Source organism: Lissotriton helveticus, chromosome 5_1, assembly GCF_964261635.1.
Source record: "Lissotriton helveticus chromosome 5_1, aLisHel1.1, whole genome shotgun sequence".
Classification (NCBI taxonomy): Eukaryota; Metazoa; Chordata; class Amphibia; order Caudata; family Salamandridae; genus Lissotriton; species Lissotriton helveticus.
Genome location: NC_136065.1, coordinates 5,104,877 through 5,123,693, shown reverse-complemented (window position 1 = coordinate 5,123,693; position 18,817 = coordinate 5,104,877). Strand labels below are relative to the sequence as shown.

Genomic DNA, 18,817 nt, shown 5'->3' with positions numbered 1-18,817 from the left:
TCCTGCTTTTCCCTCTGTTTTTTGAGCGCCTTCTCCTTGCTTTACCATTGTTTTCACTGCTTTCTCCTGCTTTTCCCTCTGTTTTTTGAGCGCCTTCTCCTTGCTTTACCATTGTTTTCACTGCTTTCTCCTGCTTTTCCCTCTGTTTTTTGAGCGCCTTCTCCTTGCTTTACCATTGTTTTCGCTGCTTTCTCCTGCTTTTCCCTCTGTTTTTTGAGCGCCTTCTCCTTGCTTTACCATTGTTTTCACTGCTTTCTCCTGCTTTTCCCTCTGTTTTTTGAGCGCCTTCTCCTTGCTTTACCATTGTTTTCACTGCTTTCTCCTGCTTTTCCCTCTGTTTTTTGAGCGCCTTCTCCTTGCTTTACCATTGTTTTCACTGCTTTCTACTGCTTTTCCCTCTGTTTTTTGAGCGCCTTCTCCTTGCTTTACCATTGCTTTCACTGCTTTCTCCTGCTTTTCCCTCTGTTTTTTAAACGCCTTCTCCTTGCTTTACCATTGTTTTCACTGCTTTCTCCTGCTTTTCCCTCTGTTTTTTGAGCGCCTTCTCCTTGCTTTACCATTGTTTTCACTGCTTTCTCCTGCTTTTCCCTCTGTTTTTGAGCGCCTTCTCCTTGCTTTACCATTGCTTTCACTGCTTTCTCCTGCTTTTCCTTCTGTTTTTTGAGCGCCTTCTCCTTGCTTTACCATTGTTTTCACTGCTTTCTCCTGCTTTTCCCTCTGTGTTTTGAGCGCCTTCTCCTTGCTTTACCATTGTTTTCACTGCTTTCTCCTGCTTTTCCCTCTGTTTTTTGAGCGCCTTCTCCTTGCTTTACCATTGTTTTCACTGCTTTCTCCTGCTTTTCCCTCTGTGTTTTGAGCGCCTTCTCCTTGCTTTACCATTGTTTTCACTGCTTTCTCCTGCTTTTCCCTCTGTTTTTTGAGCGCCTTCTCCTTGCTTTACCATTGCTTTCTCCTGCTTTTCCCTCTGTTTTCTGAGCGCCTTCTCCTTGCTTTACCATTGCTTTCACTGCTTTCTCCTGCTTTTCCCTCTGTGTTTTGAGCGCCTTCTCCTTGCTTTACCATTGTTTTCACTGCTTTCTCCTGCTTTTCCCTCTGTTTTTTGAGCGCCTTCTCCTTGCTTTACCATTGCTTTCTCCTGCTTTTCCCTCTGTTTTCTGAGCGCCTTCTCCTTGCTTTACCATTGCTTTCACTGCTTTCTCCTGCTTTTCCCTCTGTTTTTTGAGCGCCTTCTCCTTGCTTTACCATTGCTTTCACTGCTTTCTCCTGCTTTTCCCTCTGTTTTTTGAGCGCCTTCTCCTAGCTTTACCATTGCTTTCTCCAGCTTTTTCAGCTACTTTTTAAGAGCCTGCTATTCTCTTGTTTTTACTGCTTTCTCCTTGTTGTTCACCATCTTGAGTGCATTCTTCTTGCTTTTCTCTCGTTTTCACTGTTTGCTCCTTGTCTTTTCCCTCACTTCCCCCATACCTGCCTTTTCCTGTCCTAGCCCTACCTACCGCCCCCTAGAAATCCGTCCTCCTTCCAGGGCCCAATGGAGTGTAGCGTGACCAAACTGAGCAGGCTCCGAGCCCAGCTCTCCCCGTGCAGCTGCATCGCTCTTCTTGCTTTTTCCACCATATTTAGAGTGTCTTTTTCTTGCCTTTCCCACATTTTTTAACAGCCTTCTCCTTGCCTTTCCTTCCTATTAAATGCTTTCCACCTTGCTTTTTCTCATTTTTTACTGCCTTGTCCTCCTTTTCATACGTTTTCACTGCTTTCTCCTGGTCTTTTCTCATTTTTTTGAGTGCCTTTTCCTTGATTTTCCCTAATTTTTCATTGCTTTCTCCTGCTTTTTTTCAAAGACTTGCCTTTCCTTCATATTCACTGCTTTCTCCTTGCTATTTCTCTATGTTTTTGAGTGCCTTCTCCATTTCCCTCGTTTTCACTGCCCCTCTTGTTTTTTGGAGCATTCTCCTTGCTTTTCCTCATTCTTTACTGTGTTCTCCTTGCTTTTCCCCATTGTTTGAGTGCCCTCTTGCTCTTCCATCGTTTTCACAGTTTTTTATGCCTATTCACCCGTTTTTTTAGTGCTTTCTCCTTGCTTTTCCCTCATGTTTCACTACGTTCTCCTGCCTTTTCTCCTGTGTTTGAGGACCTTCTTCTTGCTTTTCCCTGTTTTCCCTGCTTTCTCGTTGTTTTCCCCTCAATGCAACTGAATGAACAGATCACCACGAAGCAGTTAGCAACTCCAGCGCCTTGATAGCCTATCCTGATTGCTTCTTAGCGCTATTTTCCCATTTCATCTTTGAAGGTTCATATCTGGACTTTTATTTATTGCTTACTTTTAAGTTTTGGTCTTGTTTTATTTATAAAATTGAGTTCTATTTTTCTAACCTGGTGTGGAGTCTTTTTGTGGTGTTTTCACTGTGGTAGTGTTTGAAGTGTTGCACAGATACTTGACACATTGTCTCTTTAGTTTAGCCAGCCTGCTCTGTGCCACGCTACCAGAGGGTGAGCACAGGTTAACTTAGGGAGCAATACTGACTTACCCTGAGTAAAACTGTGGTTCCTTCGTAGACAGGCTGCATACCTCTGCCGAGCAGAAGCCCAGTTTCTAACAGTTGTCAAGGAGAGAATCAATGTCATATGTCAGTTTGGGGTGCAGGGGCGTAGGGCCTGGTTTGGGGTACAACACATTTATAAGGATCTGGCAATATACGTAGGGTGTCTGGTTTGTTGTTTGAGTGGAGGCGTAGGGTATGGAATGATGGTGTGTGATGTTTAGTCCTGTCAAAGGGGCGTTCAATCAATCAATCAAGCATTCGTAGAGCACACTACTCACCCGTGAGGGTCTCAAGGAGCTGAGGGGGGGGGGAGACGCTGCTACTGGTCGAACAGACCGGTCTTGAGAAGTCTCCTGAAGGTCAGTCAGTCCGGGGTCTGACGCAGGTGGGTGGGGAGGGTGTTCGTTGAGGCGAGATGGGAGAAGGATCTTCCTCCTGTGGTCGTTCGGCGGATATGAGGGACGGTGGCGAGTGCGTGGTCGGTGGAGCGAAACTGGCGGTTCGGGGTGTAGAAGGACAGTCATTTGTTGAGGTATGCTGGTCCGACAATGTGGAGTGCTTTGTGTGCGTGGGTGAGGAGCTTAAAGGTTATCCTCTTGTTGACCGGGAGCCAGTGCAGAAATCTAAGGTGGGTAGTGATGTGGCTGTGGCGAGGAAGTCCGAAGATGAGGCGTGTGGAGGCGTTTTGTATGCGTTGGGAGTCTCTTCTGGAGTGTAGCTGCGCCGTGCAGAGGGCGTTGCCGTAGTCCAGCTTGCTGCTGACGAGGGCCTGGGTGACCGTTCTCCTTGTTTAGGTGGGGATCCATCTGTAGATCTTGCAGAGCATGCGGAGGGTGTTGAAGCAGGAGGAGGAAACAGTGTTGACTTGCTGGGTCTTAAAGAGCGTTGAGTCCAGGATGAACCCCAGATTGCGTGCATGATTAGTGGGTGCTGTTGCAGCTCCCAGCATGGTCGGCCACCAGGAGTCATCCCATATGGAGGGGGTGGAGCTGAGGAGGAGGACTTCTGTCTTGTCTGAGTTCAGTTTCAGGCGGCTGGTTTTCATCCAATCTGCGACAGCCTTTATTCCATCATGTAGGTTGGATTTGGAGGTGTTTGGGTCCTTGGTGAGGGAGAGGATGAGCTGGGGTTCAAAGTAGGAGAGACAAAAAGTGGATGAAAGAATGAGGTCCAGGTTTAGCTGATATTGTGAATGAGCGCAGGCATCTGGGGGTGAGCTTGGTTTGGGGGGGGGGGTAGCTGGTTCAGGGGGGGAGCCTATCACTGTTTTTGTGTTCAGGGAATCCAGGAGGTTGAAGTCACCAAGGTAGAGATTAACATTTCTGGGGATGTAGGTAAAGGGCATGAGGTTGGATTTATCATTCATGAGTCTTTGTTGTAGGCCGGGGGTGGTAGATGTAGTGTACTGCACAGGCCTCCCAGGTGGGCAGCTCCCCATTTATGGTGATAAATGATCTGACTACGGGACTGTGTGGAATGAAGACACTTGAGGCGACTGGCGGATTCCAGCCTTATGAAGACAGAAGCATGAAGAGAAAGAATAGAGCCATGAAGTTGTGATTACACTCCCTCCCCTCCGCGCCCCGGTGCACTACGCCACTGACACTGGAGTCCATCTCTTACCTTGAGTACCGGTGTGTCCGGCTGGCTGGGGTAGGAGAAGGTCACGTTGTCGAAGGTCACATGACCCCGGATGGTCTGTGGAGCATGAGTGCCTGGTGATGGCATCTGCGGCTTGCGGTCCATGTACTCGAAGATCTTCTCAGAGGCTCCAACGGCTCCTTTCACATCAGGGTACATCCTGAGCAGCACCTGCCCCATGGTGGACGAGAGGAGGAAAAAGAGAAAGGTAGTCAGTCACCAGAAGTATTGTACTCAACACGCGTGCTGCAATGAGATACAGGCTTACTGCCCAGGATTGTGGCCTAGCTACCTGTGAGAGGCCCTGGACCTGGGAGATCTACTGTACTCTTGCAGATAGGGAGGCAAGCAGTGTCTATCTGCACACCTACCCACGTGTATCAAAGCCTACATCTACCCAAGTGTACCACAGGACTGCTGTGGTTGTGTCTATCTCAGGACTGCTGTAGTTGTAGCTATCTCTGAGCTGCAGAGGAGCCCTGTGGTTGTGTCTATCTCAGGAGCGCTGTGGTCTCATCTATCTCTGAGCTGCAGAGGAGCACTGCGGTTGTGTCTATCTCAGGAGCGCTGTGGTGTCCTCTATCTCTGAGCAGCACAGGAGCACTGCGGTTGTGTCTATCTCAGGAGGGCTGTGGTGTCATCTATCTCTTCAGCGGCACAGAAGCACTGTGGCTCTACCTCTCTCTATCAGCTGCTCAGAAGCACTGCTGTGCCATCTATCTCAGACCAGCACAGGAGCTCTGGGACCATCTGTATCTCTCAGCTGCTCCAGAGGGCTGTGGTATATCTATCACTTTGTGGCACAGGAGTGCTCTTGTGACTTCTACCTCTGAGCGACACAGGAGTACTGTTGTCTCTTCAATGTCTAAGCAGCATAGGAGTGCTGTGGTCTATTCTATCTCTGAGTGGCACAGGAACACTGGTGCCCTATTATCTCTCAGCAGCTCAGGAGTGCTGTGGTACCATCTATCTCTGAGTGGCACAGGAGCACTCTGACCCTGTTTATCTCTCAGCTGCTCAGATGTGTTGTGGTACCATGTGTCTCTGAGATATAAAGGAGCGCTCTGGTGTCATCTACCTCTGAGCAAGACAGGCGTACTGTGGCCCCTTCTATCTCTGAGCAGCATAGGAGTGCTGTTGTGCTATCTCTGAGTGGCACAGGAGCACTGTCACCCTGTTATCTCTCCTCTTCTCAGACTACATCCGCACCCTCCTCGACCAAGGCCACACCGCAGCCCTGATGACCAACAGCTGCCTAAAGCTCAACTCCGAGTAGACAGACGTCCTCGTAACCACCCCTCAGCATGGGACAACACCCTCAGCAGCTCACCGACCCCCAAAGACCATTCCAGAAACCTCTGCATCGTAATAGACTCATCTCTCTCCATGAACCGACAGGTCAACGACGTCACGTCCAGCTGCTTCAACACCCTCCGCATCCTCCGTAAGACATTCAAATGGATCCCCCCCCCCCCCGAGTCAAGGAGGACAGTCACCCACACACTCATCACCAGCAGGCTGGACTATGGAAACACATTCTATGCCGGCATAAACAAGTCCATAGTCCGCAAACTCCAGACGATACAGAACACCACCACCAGACTCGTCCTTGGCTTACCTCGACACGAACACATCGGCCAACACCTATGGCAGATCCACTGGCTAGCCATGGAGAAAAGAGTCACCTTCAAGATCCTCACCTACGCCTACAAATGCCTACACAACACCGGACCCAAATACCTCAATGATAGAGTCACCCTCCACGTACCCAACAGCAACCTCTTATCAACCAACCTCGTCCTTGCAGAAACCCCCCAAATCCACAGAGGCAAAGCAGGAGGAAGATCCTTCTCCTACATCGCGGCCAAGACCTGGAACGAGCTCCCGACAGACATCAGACACGCCCCCTCCCCGAACACCTTCAGGAACACTCTCAAGACCTGGCTCTTCAGCTGAACAGCACTGCTAACCCCTCCCCTCCCCCCAGCGCCTTGAGACCCTCTTGGGTGAGTAGTGTGCTCAAAATTCCCCGATTGATTGAGAGTCATGTCTGAAGACAGGCCCAATGTGCAGAGATTTCAGCAGCATTAAATACAGTTCTTGAAGTACAATAAACCAATTACCCATTCTTGTAGCGCAAGTAGATCCGGGCCTAGTTATGAACCATAAGTTCAACCATCAGTTAAGGGGGTACAGGTGGCTCTTGACTTTGTGGACACCCAATGTGGGCCAGTGTGCATGTGTCCAGATGTCCAGCTGGGGAGTGCGTGATCACTGCGTGTCACTGCGTGTCATGTGCATGCTGTGTTCTGGTTGGCTGAGCGAGCCTAACTACAGGTGGCATCGGACTATATGGTATTTTGGGAACGCGCGCCTTTGGCCAAAAATGTTTTATCGGGGCCAATCCCCTCTGACTTTTTGTGGTGTGGCTGCATCTGTCGGAGCGATCTGGGTTTTTCCTGTTTGCCCGTCTGTCTTTGGGCTAAGTGTAAACCCACCTGTGACCTATCAATCAGTAGGCTTGGGTCGCAGGGCCTGCCTGACCACATATCTATGACTCAGGGTTGATTGGGAGGTTATCTGGGGTGGATTCAACAGCAATGATACAAGTTCGTTATTACCTGTACATGCAATATGGCGGTCATTCATATTGCATTTACCGTCATTCTCATAATTATGCGTATATTTGTCATGGCATACAATGACATCATATTTACAGGTATTGACATTGTTATGTGTACATATCAGGACGTACATTGACATCGCATTCACCGATATTAACCCGTTTGCTGCTTCGAACGTTCCACGCCAGTGCGAAGTGTTCCATTGAGCGGGCAGGGCCGCGTTGGCCAGCGGACGTGCGCAGCACTACAGAGGTAGTGCTTGCGATGGCCGTTGGCCAACACTCGCAGCAAACGGGTTAACACTTGCACACAAGGGGTTCCAAGCACCTTGTGCCAGACTTTATCGTGTGCAATATTTGTCGCACAGGAACCCGGACACTGGTGAGGAAGGCCTTAGTGTTTTCTTTATTTTTGCATCTAATCATCAAAACACCAGGATATCTGGCCGGTCACTCAATAACTCACTAATGTTTGCGTTAATCATTCTATCTGTGTCAATGCTATGTAGCGCCTATGTTCTTTTGTACGGCATCTCTGCCAGAAGTATAATTCTGCTAATGACAAATAAATTAAATCAACCCTTACCAGAGTTAGAAACTGTAACTTGTTAAACAAGGGAGTCAGTTGACTTCCTTGGCACTCACCTCCACCGCTGTGGTGAACTGCAGCTCGTAGAGGACGAAGGCCACCAGGTCTCCCCCGCTGACGGCTCCAGACGTCACTAGGCGCCCCCCGTAGTACAAGATGCAAACCTTGAGGGCCAAACCTGAGAACTGGGGTCAGAGGAGAGGGAGCGTCACAGCAGAAAAAGGACATGGTCTCATATGCACACCCGGGGAGGTGGGTGGAAATGTCCAATGCTTAGAGGGGGGTCAGTCACTAACACATGGGGGTTAAAGGTAATGAACACACAAACTGGGAGTCAAATTGAACCAGGGAAGTGACAAAGAGTTACACTGTTCATCCATGAGAAGCTAGCTTCTGTGAAACCATACTGCCCCTTAAACTGCTGGTGCTGATGACGCCAGCTAGGTTAGATCCTACAGCCCTGTGTACTGTTAGTGCTGCTGAAGCAAGCATAGGCGAGATCCTACTGTCCCTTACACTGATGGCGCACATGAAGCGAGCATAGCTTAGCTCCTACAGCCCCTTACACTGTTGATGCACATGAAGTGAGCTTAGCTTAGATCCTACAGCCCCTTACACTGTTGGTGCACATGAAGCGAGCATAGCTTAGATCCTACAGTTCCTTACACTGTTGGTACACATGAAGCGAGCATAACTTAGATCGTACTGGCCCCTTACACTGTTGGTGCACATGAAGCAAGCATAGCTTAGATCCTACAGCCCCTTACACTGTTGATGCACATGAAGCGAGCCCAGCTCAGATCCTACAGCCCCTTACACTGTTGGTGCACATGAAGAGCATAACTTAGATCGTACTGGCCCCTCACACTGTTGGTGCACATGAAGAGCATAACTTAGATCGTACTGGCCCCTCACACTGTTGGTGCACATGAAGCAAGCATAGCTTAGCTCCTACAGCCCCTTACACTGTTGATGCACATGAAGTGAGATTAGCTTAGATCCTACAGCCCCTTACACTGTTGATGCACATGAAGCGAGCACAGCTTAGATCCTACAGTCCCTTACACTGTTGGTACACATGAAGCGAGCATAACTTAGATCGTACTGGCCCCTTACACTGTTGGTGCACATGAAGCAAGCATAGCTTAGCTCCTACAGCCCCTTACACTGTTGATGCACATGAAGTGAGATTAGCTTAGATCCTACAGCCCCTTACACTGTTGATGCACATGAAGCGAGCACAGCTTAGATCCTACAGTCCCTTACACTGTTGGTACACATGAAGCGAGCATAACTTAGATCCTACAGTCCCTTACACTGTTGGTACACATGAAGCGAGCATAACTTAGATCGTACTGGCCCCTTACACTGTTGGTGCACATGAAGCAAGCATAGCTTAGATCCTACAGCCCCTTACAATGTTGGTGCACATGAAGCGAGCATAGCTTAGATCCTACAGCCCCTTACACTGTTGGTGCACATGAAGCGAGCATAGCTTAGATCCTACAGCCCCTTACACTGTTGATGCACATGAAGCGAGCATAGCTTAGATCCTACTGTCCCTTACACTGTTGGTGCACATGAAGAGCATTACTTAGATCGTACTGCCCCGTAAAATGTTGGTACACATGAAGCGAGCATAGGTTAGATCCTTCTGCCCCATACACTGTTGGTGCAAATGAAGCAAGCATAATTTAGATCCTACAGCCCCTTACACTGTTGATGCACATGAAGCGAGCATAGCTTAGATCCTACCGCCCCTTACACTGTTGGTGCACATGAAGAGCATAACTTAGATCGTACTGGCCCCTCACACTGTTGGTGCACATGAAGCAAGCATAGCTTAGCTCCTACAGCCCCTTACACTGTTGATGCACATGAAGTGAGCTTAGCTTAGATCCTACAGCCCCTTACACTGTTGGTGTACATGAAGCGAGCATAACTTAGATCGTACTGGCCCCTTACACTGTTGGTGCACATGAAGCGAGCATAGCTTAGATCCTACAGCCCCTTACACTGTTGGTGCACATGAAGCACGCATAGCTTAGCTCCTAAAGCCTCTTACACTGTTGATGCACATGAAGTGATCTTAGCTTAGATCCTACAGCCCCTTACACTGTTGATGCACATGAAGCGAGCATAGCTTAGATCCTACAGTCCCTTACACTGTTGGTACACATGAAGCAAGCATAACTTAGAACGTACTGGCCCCTTACACTGTTGGTGCACATGAAGAGCATTACTTAGATCGTACTGCCCCGTAAAATGTTGGTACACATGAAGCGAGCATAGGTTAGATCCTTCTGCCCCATACACTGTTGGTGCAAATGAAGCAAGCATAATTTAGATCCTACAGCCCCTTACACTGTTGATGCACATGAAGCGAGCATAGCTTAGATCCTACAGCCCCTTACACTGTTGGTGCACATGAAGAGCATAACTTAGATCGTACTGGCCCCTCACACTGTTGGTGCACATGAAGCAAGCATAGCTTAGCTCCTACAGCCCCTTACACTGTTGATGCACATGAAGTGAGCTTAGCTTAGATCCTACAGCCCCTTACACTGTTGGTGTACATGAAGCGAGCATAACTTAGATCGTACTGGCCCCTTACACTGTTGGTGCACATGAAGCGAGCATAGCTTAGATCCTACAGCCCCTTACACTGTTGGTGCACATGAAGCAAGCATAGCTTAGCTCCTAAAGCCTCTTACACTGTTGATGCACATGAAGTGAGCTTAGCTTAGATCCTACAGCCCCTTACACTGTTGATGCACATGAAGCGAGCATAGCTTAGATCCTACAGTCCCTTACACTGTTGGTACACATGAAGCAAGCATAACTTAGATCGTACTGGCCCCTTACACTGTTGGTGCACATGAAGCAAGCATAGCTTAGATCCTACAGCCCCTTACAATGTTGGTGCACATGAAGCGAGCATAGCTTAGATCCTACAGCCCCTTACACCGTTGGTGCACATGAAGCGAGCATAGCTTAGATCCTACAGCCTGTTACACTGATGGTGCGCACGAAGCGAGCATAGGTTAGATCCTACTGCCCCTTACACTGTTGGTGCACATGAAGCGAGCATAGCTTAGATCCTACAGCCCCTTACAATGTTGGTGCACATGAAGCGAGCATAGCTTAGATCCTACAGCCCCTTACACTGTTGGTGCACATGAAGCGAGCATAGCTTAGATCCTACATCCTGTTACACTGAAGGTGCACACGAAGCGAGCATAGCTTAGATCCTAGAGCCCCTTACACTGTTGGGGCACATGAAGAGCATAACTTAGATCGTACTGGCCCCTCACACTGTTGGTGCACATGAAGCAAGCATAGCTTAGCTCCTACAGCCCCTTACACTGTTGATGCACATGAAGTGAGCTTAGCTTAGATCCTACAGCCCCTTACACTGTTGATGCACATGAAGCGAGCATAGCTTAGATCCTACAGTCCCTTACACTGTTGGTACACATGAAGCGAGCATAACTTAGATCGTACTGGCCCCTTACACTGTTGGTGCACACGAAGCGAACATAGCTTAGATCCTACAGCCCCTTACACTGTTGATGCACATGAAGCGAGCCCAGCTCAGATCCTACAGCCCCTTACACTGTTGGTGCACATGAAGCGAGCATAGCTTAGATCCTACAGCCTGTTACACTGATGGTGCACACGAAGCGAGCATAGGTTAGATCCTACTGCCCCTTACACTGTTAATGCACATAAAGCGAGCATAGGTTAGATCCTACAGCCCCTTACACTGTTCATGCACATGAAGCGAGCATAACTTAGATCGTACTGGCCCCTTACACTGTTGGTGCACATAACGAAAGCATAACCTAGATCGTACTGGCCCCTTACACTGTTGGTGCACATGTAGTAAGCATAGCTTAGGTCCTACAGCCCCTTACACTGTTGATGCACATGAAGTGAGCATAGGTTAGATCCTACTGCCCCATACACTGTTGGTGCACATGAACCGAGCATAGCTTAGATCCTACAGCCCCTTACACTGTTGGTGTACATGAAGCGATCATAACTTAGATCGTACTGGCCCCTTACACTGTTGATGCACATGAAGCAAGCATAGCTTAGATCCTACAGCCCCTTACACTGTTGGTGCACATGAAGCGAGCATAGCTTCGATCCTACAGCCCCTTACACTGTTGGCGCACATGAAGCGAGCATAGCTTAGATCCGACAGCCCCTTACACTGTTGGTGCACATGAAGCGAGCATAGCTAAGATCCTACTGTCCCATACACTGTTGGCGCACATGAAGCGAGCATAGCTTAGATCCGACAGCCCCTTACACTGTTGGTGCACATGAAGCGAGCATAGCTTAGATCCTACTGTCCCTTACACTGTTGGTGCACATGAAGCGAGCATAGCTTAGATCCTACTGTCCCTTACACTGTTGGTGCACATGAAGCAAGCATAGCTTAGCTCCTACAGCCCCTTACACTGTTGGTGCACATGAAGAGCATAACTTAGATCCTACTGTCCCATACACTGTTGGTGCACATGAAGCAAGCATAGCTTAGATCCTACAGCCCCTTACACTGTTGGTGCACAGGAAGCGAGCATAGCTTAGATCCTACAGCCCCTTACACTGTTGGCGCACATGAAGCGAGCATAGCTTAGATCCGACAGCCCCTTACACGGTTGGTGCACATGAAGCGAGCATAGCTTAGATCCTACTGTCCCATACACTGTTGGCGCACATGAAGCAAGCATAGCTTAGATTCGACAGCCCCTTACACTGTTGGTGCACATGAAGCGAGCATAGCTTAGATCCTACTGTCCCATACACTGTTGGTGCACATGAAGCAACATAGCTTAGATCCTACAGCCCCTTACACTGTTGGCGCACATGAAGCGAGCATAGCTTACATCATACTGGCCCTTACGCTCTTGATGCACATGAAGCAAGCCTTGCTTTGATCCTACAGCCTGTTACACTGTTGGTGCACATGAAGCGACCATAGCTTACATCATACTGGCCCCTTACACAGTTGGTGCACATGAAGCAAGCATAGCTTAGATCCTACAGCCCCATACACTGTTGGTGCACATGAAGCGAGCATAACTTGGATCGTACTGGCCCCTTACACTGTTGGTGCACATGAAGCGAGCATAGCTTAGATCCTACAGCCCCTTACACTGTTGATGCACATGAAGCGAGCATAGCTTAGATCCTACAGCCCCTTACACTGTTGGTGCACATGAAGCAAGCATAGCTTAGATCCTACAGCCCCATACACTGTTGGTGCACATGAAGCGAGCATAACTTGGATCGTACTGGCCCCTTACACTGTTGGTGCACATGAAGCGAGCATAGCTTAGACCCTACAGCCCATCACAATGGTGATGCACATGAAGCGGGCATAGCTTAGATCCTACAGCCCCTTACACTGTTGGTGCACATGGAGCGAGCATACCTTAGATCGTACTTGCCCCTTACACTGTTGGCGCACATGAAGGGAGCATAACTTAGATCCTACAGCCCCTTACACTGTTGATGCACATGAAGCAAGCATAGCTTAGATCCTACAGCCCCTTACACTGTTGGCGCACATGAAGCGAGCATAGCTCAGATCCTACAGCCCCTTACACTGTTGGTGCACATGAAGTGAGCATAGCATAGATCCTACAGCCCCTTACACTGTTGGTGCACATGACGAGAGCATAGCTTAGATCCTACAGCCCCTTACACTGTTGGTGTACATGAAGCGATCATAACTTAGATCATACTGGCCCCTTGCAGTGTTGATGCACATGAAGCAAGCATAGCTTAGATCCTACAGCCCCTTACACTGTTGGTGCACACGAAGCGAGCATAGCTTCGATCCTCAGCCCCTTACACTGTTGGCGCACATGAAGCGAGCATAGCTTAGATCCGACAGCCCCTTACACTGTTGGTGCACATGAAGCGAGCATAGCTTAGATCCTACTGTCCCATACACTGTTGGCGCACATGAAGCGAGCATAGCTTAGATCCGACAGCCCCTTACACTGTTGATGCACATGAAGCGAGCATAGCTTAGATCCTACTGTCCCTTACACTGTTGGTGCACATGAAGCGAGCATAGCTTAGATCCTACTGTCCCATACACTGTTGGCGCACATGAAGCGAGCATAGCTTAGATCCGACAGCCCCTTACACTGTTGGTGCACATGAAGCGAGCATAGCTTAGCTCCTACAGCCCCTTACACTGTTGATGCACATGAAGAGCATAACTTAGATCCTACTGTCCCATACACTGTTGGTGCACATGAAGGAAGCATAGCTTAGATCCTACAGCCCCTTACGCTGTTGGTGCACAGGAAGCGAGCATAGCTTAGATCCTACAGCCCCTTACACTGTTGGCGCACATGAAGCGAGCATAGCTTAGATCCGACACCCCCTTACACTGTTGGTGCACATGAAGCGAGCATAGCTTAGATCCTACTGTCCCATACACTGTTGGCACACATGAAGCGAGCATAGCTTAGATTCGACAGCCCCTTACACTGTTGGTGCACATGAAGCGAGCATAGCTTAGATCCTACTGTCCCATACACTGTTGGTGCACATGAAGCAAGCATAGCTTAGATCCTACAGCCCCTTACACTGTTGGCGCACATGAAGCAAGCATAGCTTACATCATACTGGCCCTTACGCTCTTGATGCACATGAAGCGAGCCTTGCTTTGATCCTACAGCCTGTTACACTGTTGGTGCACATGAAGCGAGCATAGCTTACATCATACTGGACCCTTACACAGTTGGTGCACATGAAGCAAGCATAGCTTAGATCCTACAGCCCCTTACACTGTTGGTGCACATGAAGCAAGCATAGCTTAGATCCTACAGCCCCTTACACTGTTGATGCACATGAAGCGAGCATAGCTTAGATCCTACTGTCCCATACACTGTTGGCGCACATGAAGCGAGCATAGCTTAGATCCGACAGCCCCTTACACTGTTGGTGCACATGAAGCGAGCATAGCTTAGATCCTACTGTCCCTTACACTGTTGGTGCACATGAAGCGAGCATAGCTTAGATCCTACTGTCCCTTACACTGTTGGTGCACATGAAGCAAGCATAGCTTAGCTCCTACAGCCCCTTACACTGTTGGTGCACATGAAGAGCATAACTTAGATCCTACTGTCCCATACACTGTTGGTGCACATGAAGCAAGCATAGCTTAGATCCTACAGCCCCTTACACTGTTGGTGCACAGGAAGCGAGCATAGCTTAGATCCTACAGCCCCTTACACTGTTGGCGCACATGAAGCGAGCATAGCTTAGATCCGACAGCCCCTTACACGGTTGGTGCACATGAAGCGAGCATAGCTTAGATCCTACTGTCCCATACACTGTTGGCGCACATGAAGCAAGCATAGCTTAGATTCGACAGCCCCTTACACTGTTGGTGCACATGAAGCGAGCATAGCTTAGATCCTACTGTCCCATACACTGTTGGTGCACATGAAGCAACATAGCTTAGATCCTACAGCCCCTTACACTGTTGGCGCACATGAAGCGAGCATAGCTTACATCATACTGGCCCTTACGCTCTTGATGCACATGAAGCAAGCCTTGCTTTGATCCTACAGCCTGTTACACTGTTGGTGCACATGAAGCGACCATAGCTTACATCATACTGGCCCCTTACACAGTTGGTGCACATGAAGCAAGCATAGCTTAGATCCTACAGCCCCATACACTGTTGGTGCACATGAAGCGAGCATAACTTGGATCGTACTGGCCCCTTACACTGTTGGTGCACATGAAGCGAGCATAGCTTAGATCCTACAGCCCCTTACACTGTTGATGCACATGAAGCGAGCATAGCTTAGATCCTACAGCCCCTTACACTGTTGGTGCACATGAAGCAAGCATAGCTTAGATCCTACAGCCCCATACACTGTTGGTGCACATGAAGCGAGCATAACTTGGATCGTACTGGCCCCTTACACTGTTGGTGCACATGAAGCGAGCATAGCTTAGACCCTACAGCCCATCACAATGGTGATGCACATGAAGCGGGCATAGCTTAGATCCTACAGCCCCTTACACTGTTGGTGCACATGGAGCGAGCATACCTTAGATCGTACTTGCCCCTTACACTGTTGGCGCACATGAAGGGAGCATAACTTAGATCCTACAGCCCCTTACACTGTTGATGCACATGAAGCAAGCATAGCTTAGATCCTACAGCCCCTTACACTGTTGGCGCACATGAAGCGAGCATAGCTCAGATCCTACAGCCCCTTACACTGTTGGTGCACATGAAGTGAGCATAGCATAGATCCTACAGCCCCTTACACTGTTGGTGCACATGACGAGAGCATAGCTTAGATCCTACAGCCCCTTACACTGTTGGTGTACATGAAGCGATCATAACTTAGATCATACTGGCCCCTTGCAGTGTTGATGCACATGAAGCAAGCATAGCTTAGATCCTACAGCCCCTTACACTGTTGGTGCACACGAAGCGAGCATAGCTTCGATCCTCAGCCCCTTACACTGTTGGCGCACATGAAGCGAGCATAGCTTAGATCCGACAGCCCCTTACACTGTTGGTGCACATGAAGCGAGCATAGCTTAGATCCTACTGTCCCATACACTGTTGGCGCACATGAAGCGAGCATAGCTTAGATCCGACAGCCCCTTACACTGTTGATGCACATGAAGCGAGCATAGCTTAGATCCTACTGTCCCTTACACTGTTGGTGCACATGAAGCGAGCATAGCTTAGATCCTACTGTCCCATACACTGTTGGCGCACATGAAGCGAGCATAGCTTAGATCCGACAGCCCCTTACACTGTTGGTGCACATGAAGCGAGCATAGCTTAGCTCCTACAGCCCCTTACACTGTTGATGCACATGAAGAGCATAACTTAGATCCTACTGTCCCATACACTGTTGGTGCACATGAAGGAAGCATAGCTTAGATCCTACAGCCCCTTACGCTGTTGGTGCACAGGAAGCGAGCATAGCTTAGATCCTACAGCCCCTTACACTGTTGGCGCACATGAAGCGAGCATAGCTTAGATCCGACACCCCCTTACACTGTTGGTGCACATGAAGCGAGCATAGCTTAGATCCTACTGTCCCATACACTGTTGGCACACATGAAGCGAGCATAGCTTAGATTCGACAGCCCCTTACACTGTTGGTGCACATGAAGCGAGCATAGCTTAGATCCTACTGTCCCATACACTGTTGGTGCACATGAAGCAAGCATAGCTTAGATCCTACAGCCCCTTACACTGTTGGCGCACATGAAGCAAGCATAGCTTACATCATACTGGCCCTTACGCTCTTGATGCACATGAAGCGAGCCTTGCTTTGATCCTACAGCCTGTTACACTGTTGGTGCACATGAAGCGAGCATAGCTTACATCATACTGGACCCTTACACAGTTGGTGCACATGAAGCAAGCATAGCTTAGATCCTACAGCCCCTTACACTGTTGGTGCACATGAAGCAAGCATAGCTTAGATCCTACAGCCCCTTACACTGTTGATGCACATGAAGCGAGCATAGCTTAGATCCTACAGCCCCTTACACTGTTGGTGCACATGAAGAGCATAACTTAGATCCTACTGGCCCCTCACACTGTTGGTGCACATGAAGCAAGCATAGCTTAGCTCCTACAGCCCCTTACACTGTTGATGCACATGAAGCGAGCATAGCTTAGATCCTACAGCCCCTTACACTGTTGGTGCACATGAAGCAAGCATAGCTTAGATCCTACAGCCCCATACACTGTTGGTGCACATGAAGCGAGCATAACTTGGATCGTACTAGCCCCTTACACTGTTGGTGCACATGAAGCGAGCATAGCTTAGATCCTACAGCCCATCACAATGTTGATGCACATGAAGCGGGCATAGCTTAGATCCTACAGCCCCTTACACTGTTGGTGCACATGGAGCGAGCATACCTTAGATCGTACTTGCCCTTTACACTGTTGGCGCACATGAAGGGAGCATAACTTAGATCCTACAGCCCCTTACACTGTTGATGCACATGAAGCAAGCATAGCTTAGATCCTACAGCCCCTTACACTGTTGGCGCACATGAAGCGAGCATAGCTTAGATCCTACAGTCCCTTACACTGTTGATGGACATGAAGCGAGCATATCACAGATTATACTTCCTCTTACACTGTCAGTGCACATGAAGCGAGCATAGCTCAGATCCTACAGCCCCTTACACTGTTGGTGCACATGAAGTGAGCATAGCATAGATCCTACAGCCCCTTACACTGTTGGTGCACATGACCCGAGCATAGCTGAGATCCTACAGCCCCTTACACTGTTGGTGTACATGAAGCGATCATAACTTAGATCATACTGGCCCCTTACAGTGTTGATGCACATGAAGCAAGCATAGCTTAGATCCTACAGCCCCTTACACTGTTGGTGCACACGAAGCGAGCATAGCTTCGATCCTCAGCCCCTTACACTGTTGGCGCACATGAAGCGAGCATAGCTTAGATCCGACAGCCCCTTACACTGTTGGTGCACATGAAGCGAGCATAGCTTAGATCCTACTGTCCCATACACTGTTGGCGCACATGAAGCGAGCATAGCTTAGATCCGACAGCCCCTTACACTGTTGATGCACATGAAGCGAGCATAGCTTAGATCCTACTGTCCCTTACACTGTTGGTGCACATGAAGCGAGCATAGCTTAGATCCTACTGTCCCATACACTGTTGGCGCACATGAAGCGAGCATAGCTTAGATCCGACAGCCCCTTACACTGTTGGTGCACATGAAGCGAGCATAGCTTAGCTCCTACAGCCCCTTACACTGTTGATGCACATGAAGAGCATAACTTAGATCCTACTGTCCCATACACTGTTGGTGCACATGAAGGAAGCATAGCTTAGATCCTACAGCCCCTTACACTGTTGGTGCACAGGAAGCGAGCATAGCTTAGATCCTACAGCCCCTTACACTGTTGGCGCACATGAAGCGAGCATAGCTTAGATCCGACACCCCCTTACACTGTTGGTGCACATGAAGCGAGCATAGCTTAGATCCTACTGTCCCATACACTGTTGGCACACATGAAGCGAGCATAGCTTAGATTCGACAGCCCCTTACACTGTTGGTGCACATGAAGCGAGCATAGCTTAGATCCTACTGTCCCATACACTGTTGGTGCACATGAAGCAAGCATAGCTTAGATCCTACAGCCCCTTACACTGTTGGCGCACATGAAGCAAGCATAGCTTACATCATACTGGCCCTTACGCTCTTGATGCACATGAAGCGAGCCTTGCTTTGATCCTACAGCCTGTTACACTGTTGGTGCACATGAAGCGAGCATAGCTTACATCATACTGGCCCCTTACACAGTTGGTGCACATGAAGCAAGCATAGCTTAGATCCTACAGCCCCTTACACTGTT

At 49.0% G+C, this 18,817-nt stretch overlaps 1 protein-coding gene across 5 annotated transcripts in view; it reads right to left on the bottom strand.

Annotated features, from left to right (window-relative positions):
• TAP1 (transporter 1, ATP binding cassette subfamily B member) overlaps positions 1-18,817 on the bottom strand; it is a 109,910-nt gene that overhangs the window by 50,155 nt on the left and 40,938 nt on the right. For all 5 annotated transcript variants that reach the window (XR_013594636.1, XR_013594638.1, XR_013594637.1 and 2 more), the window contains exons 7-8: positions 7,450-7,578; positions 4,164-4,352 (exon numbers count right to left, since the gene is read on the bottom strand). Coding sequence is in view for 2 of the 5 variants with exons in the window: in XM_078641562.1 (XP_078497688.1) it covers positions 4,164-4,352; positions 7,450-7,578 (318 nt within the window). In the remaining 3 variants the exon portion in view is untranslated. The remainder of the gene's footprint in view (positions 1-4,163; positions 4,353-7,449; positions 7,579-18,817) is intronic.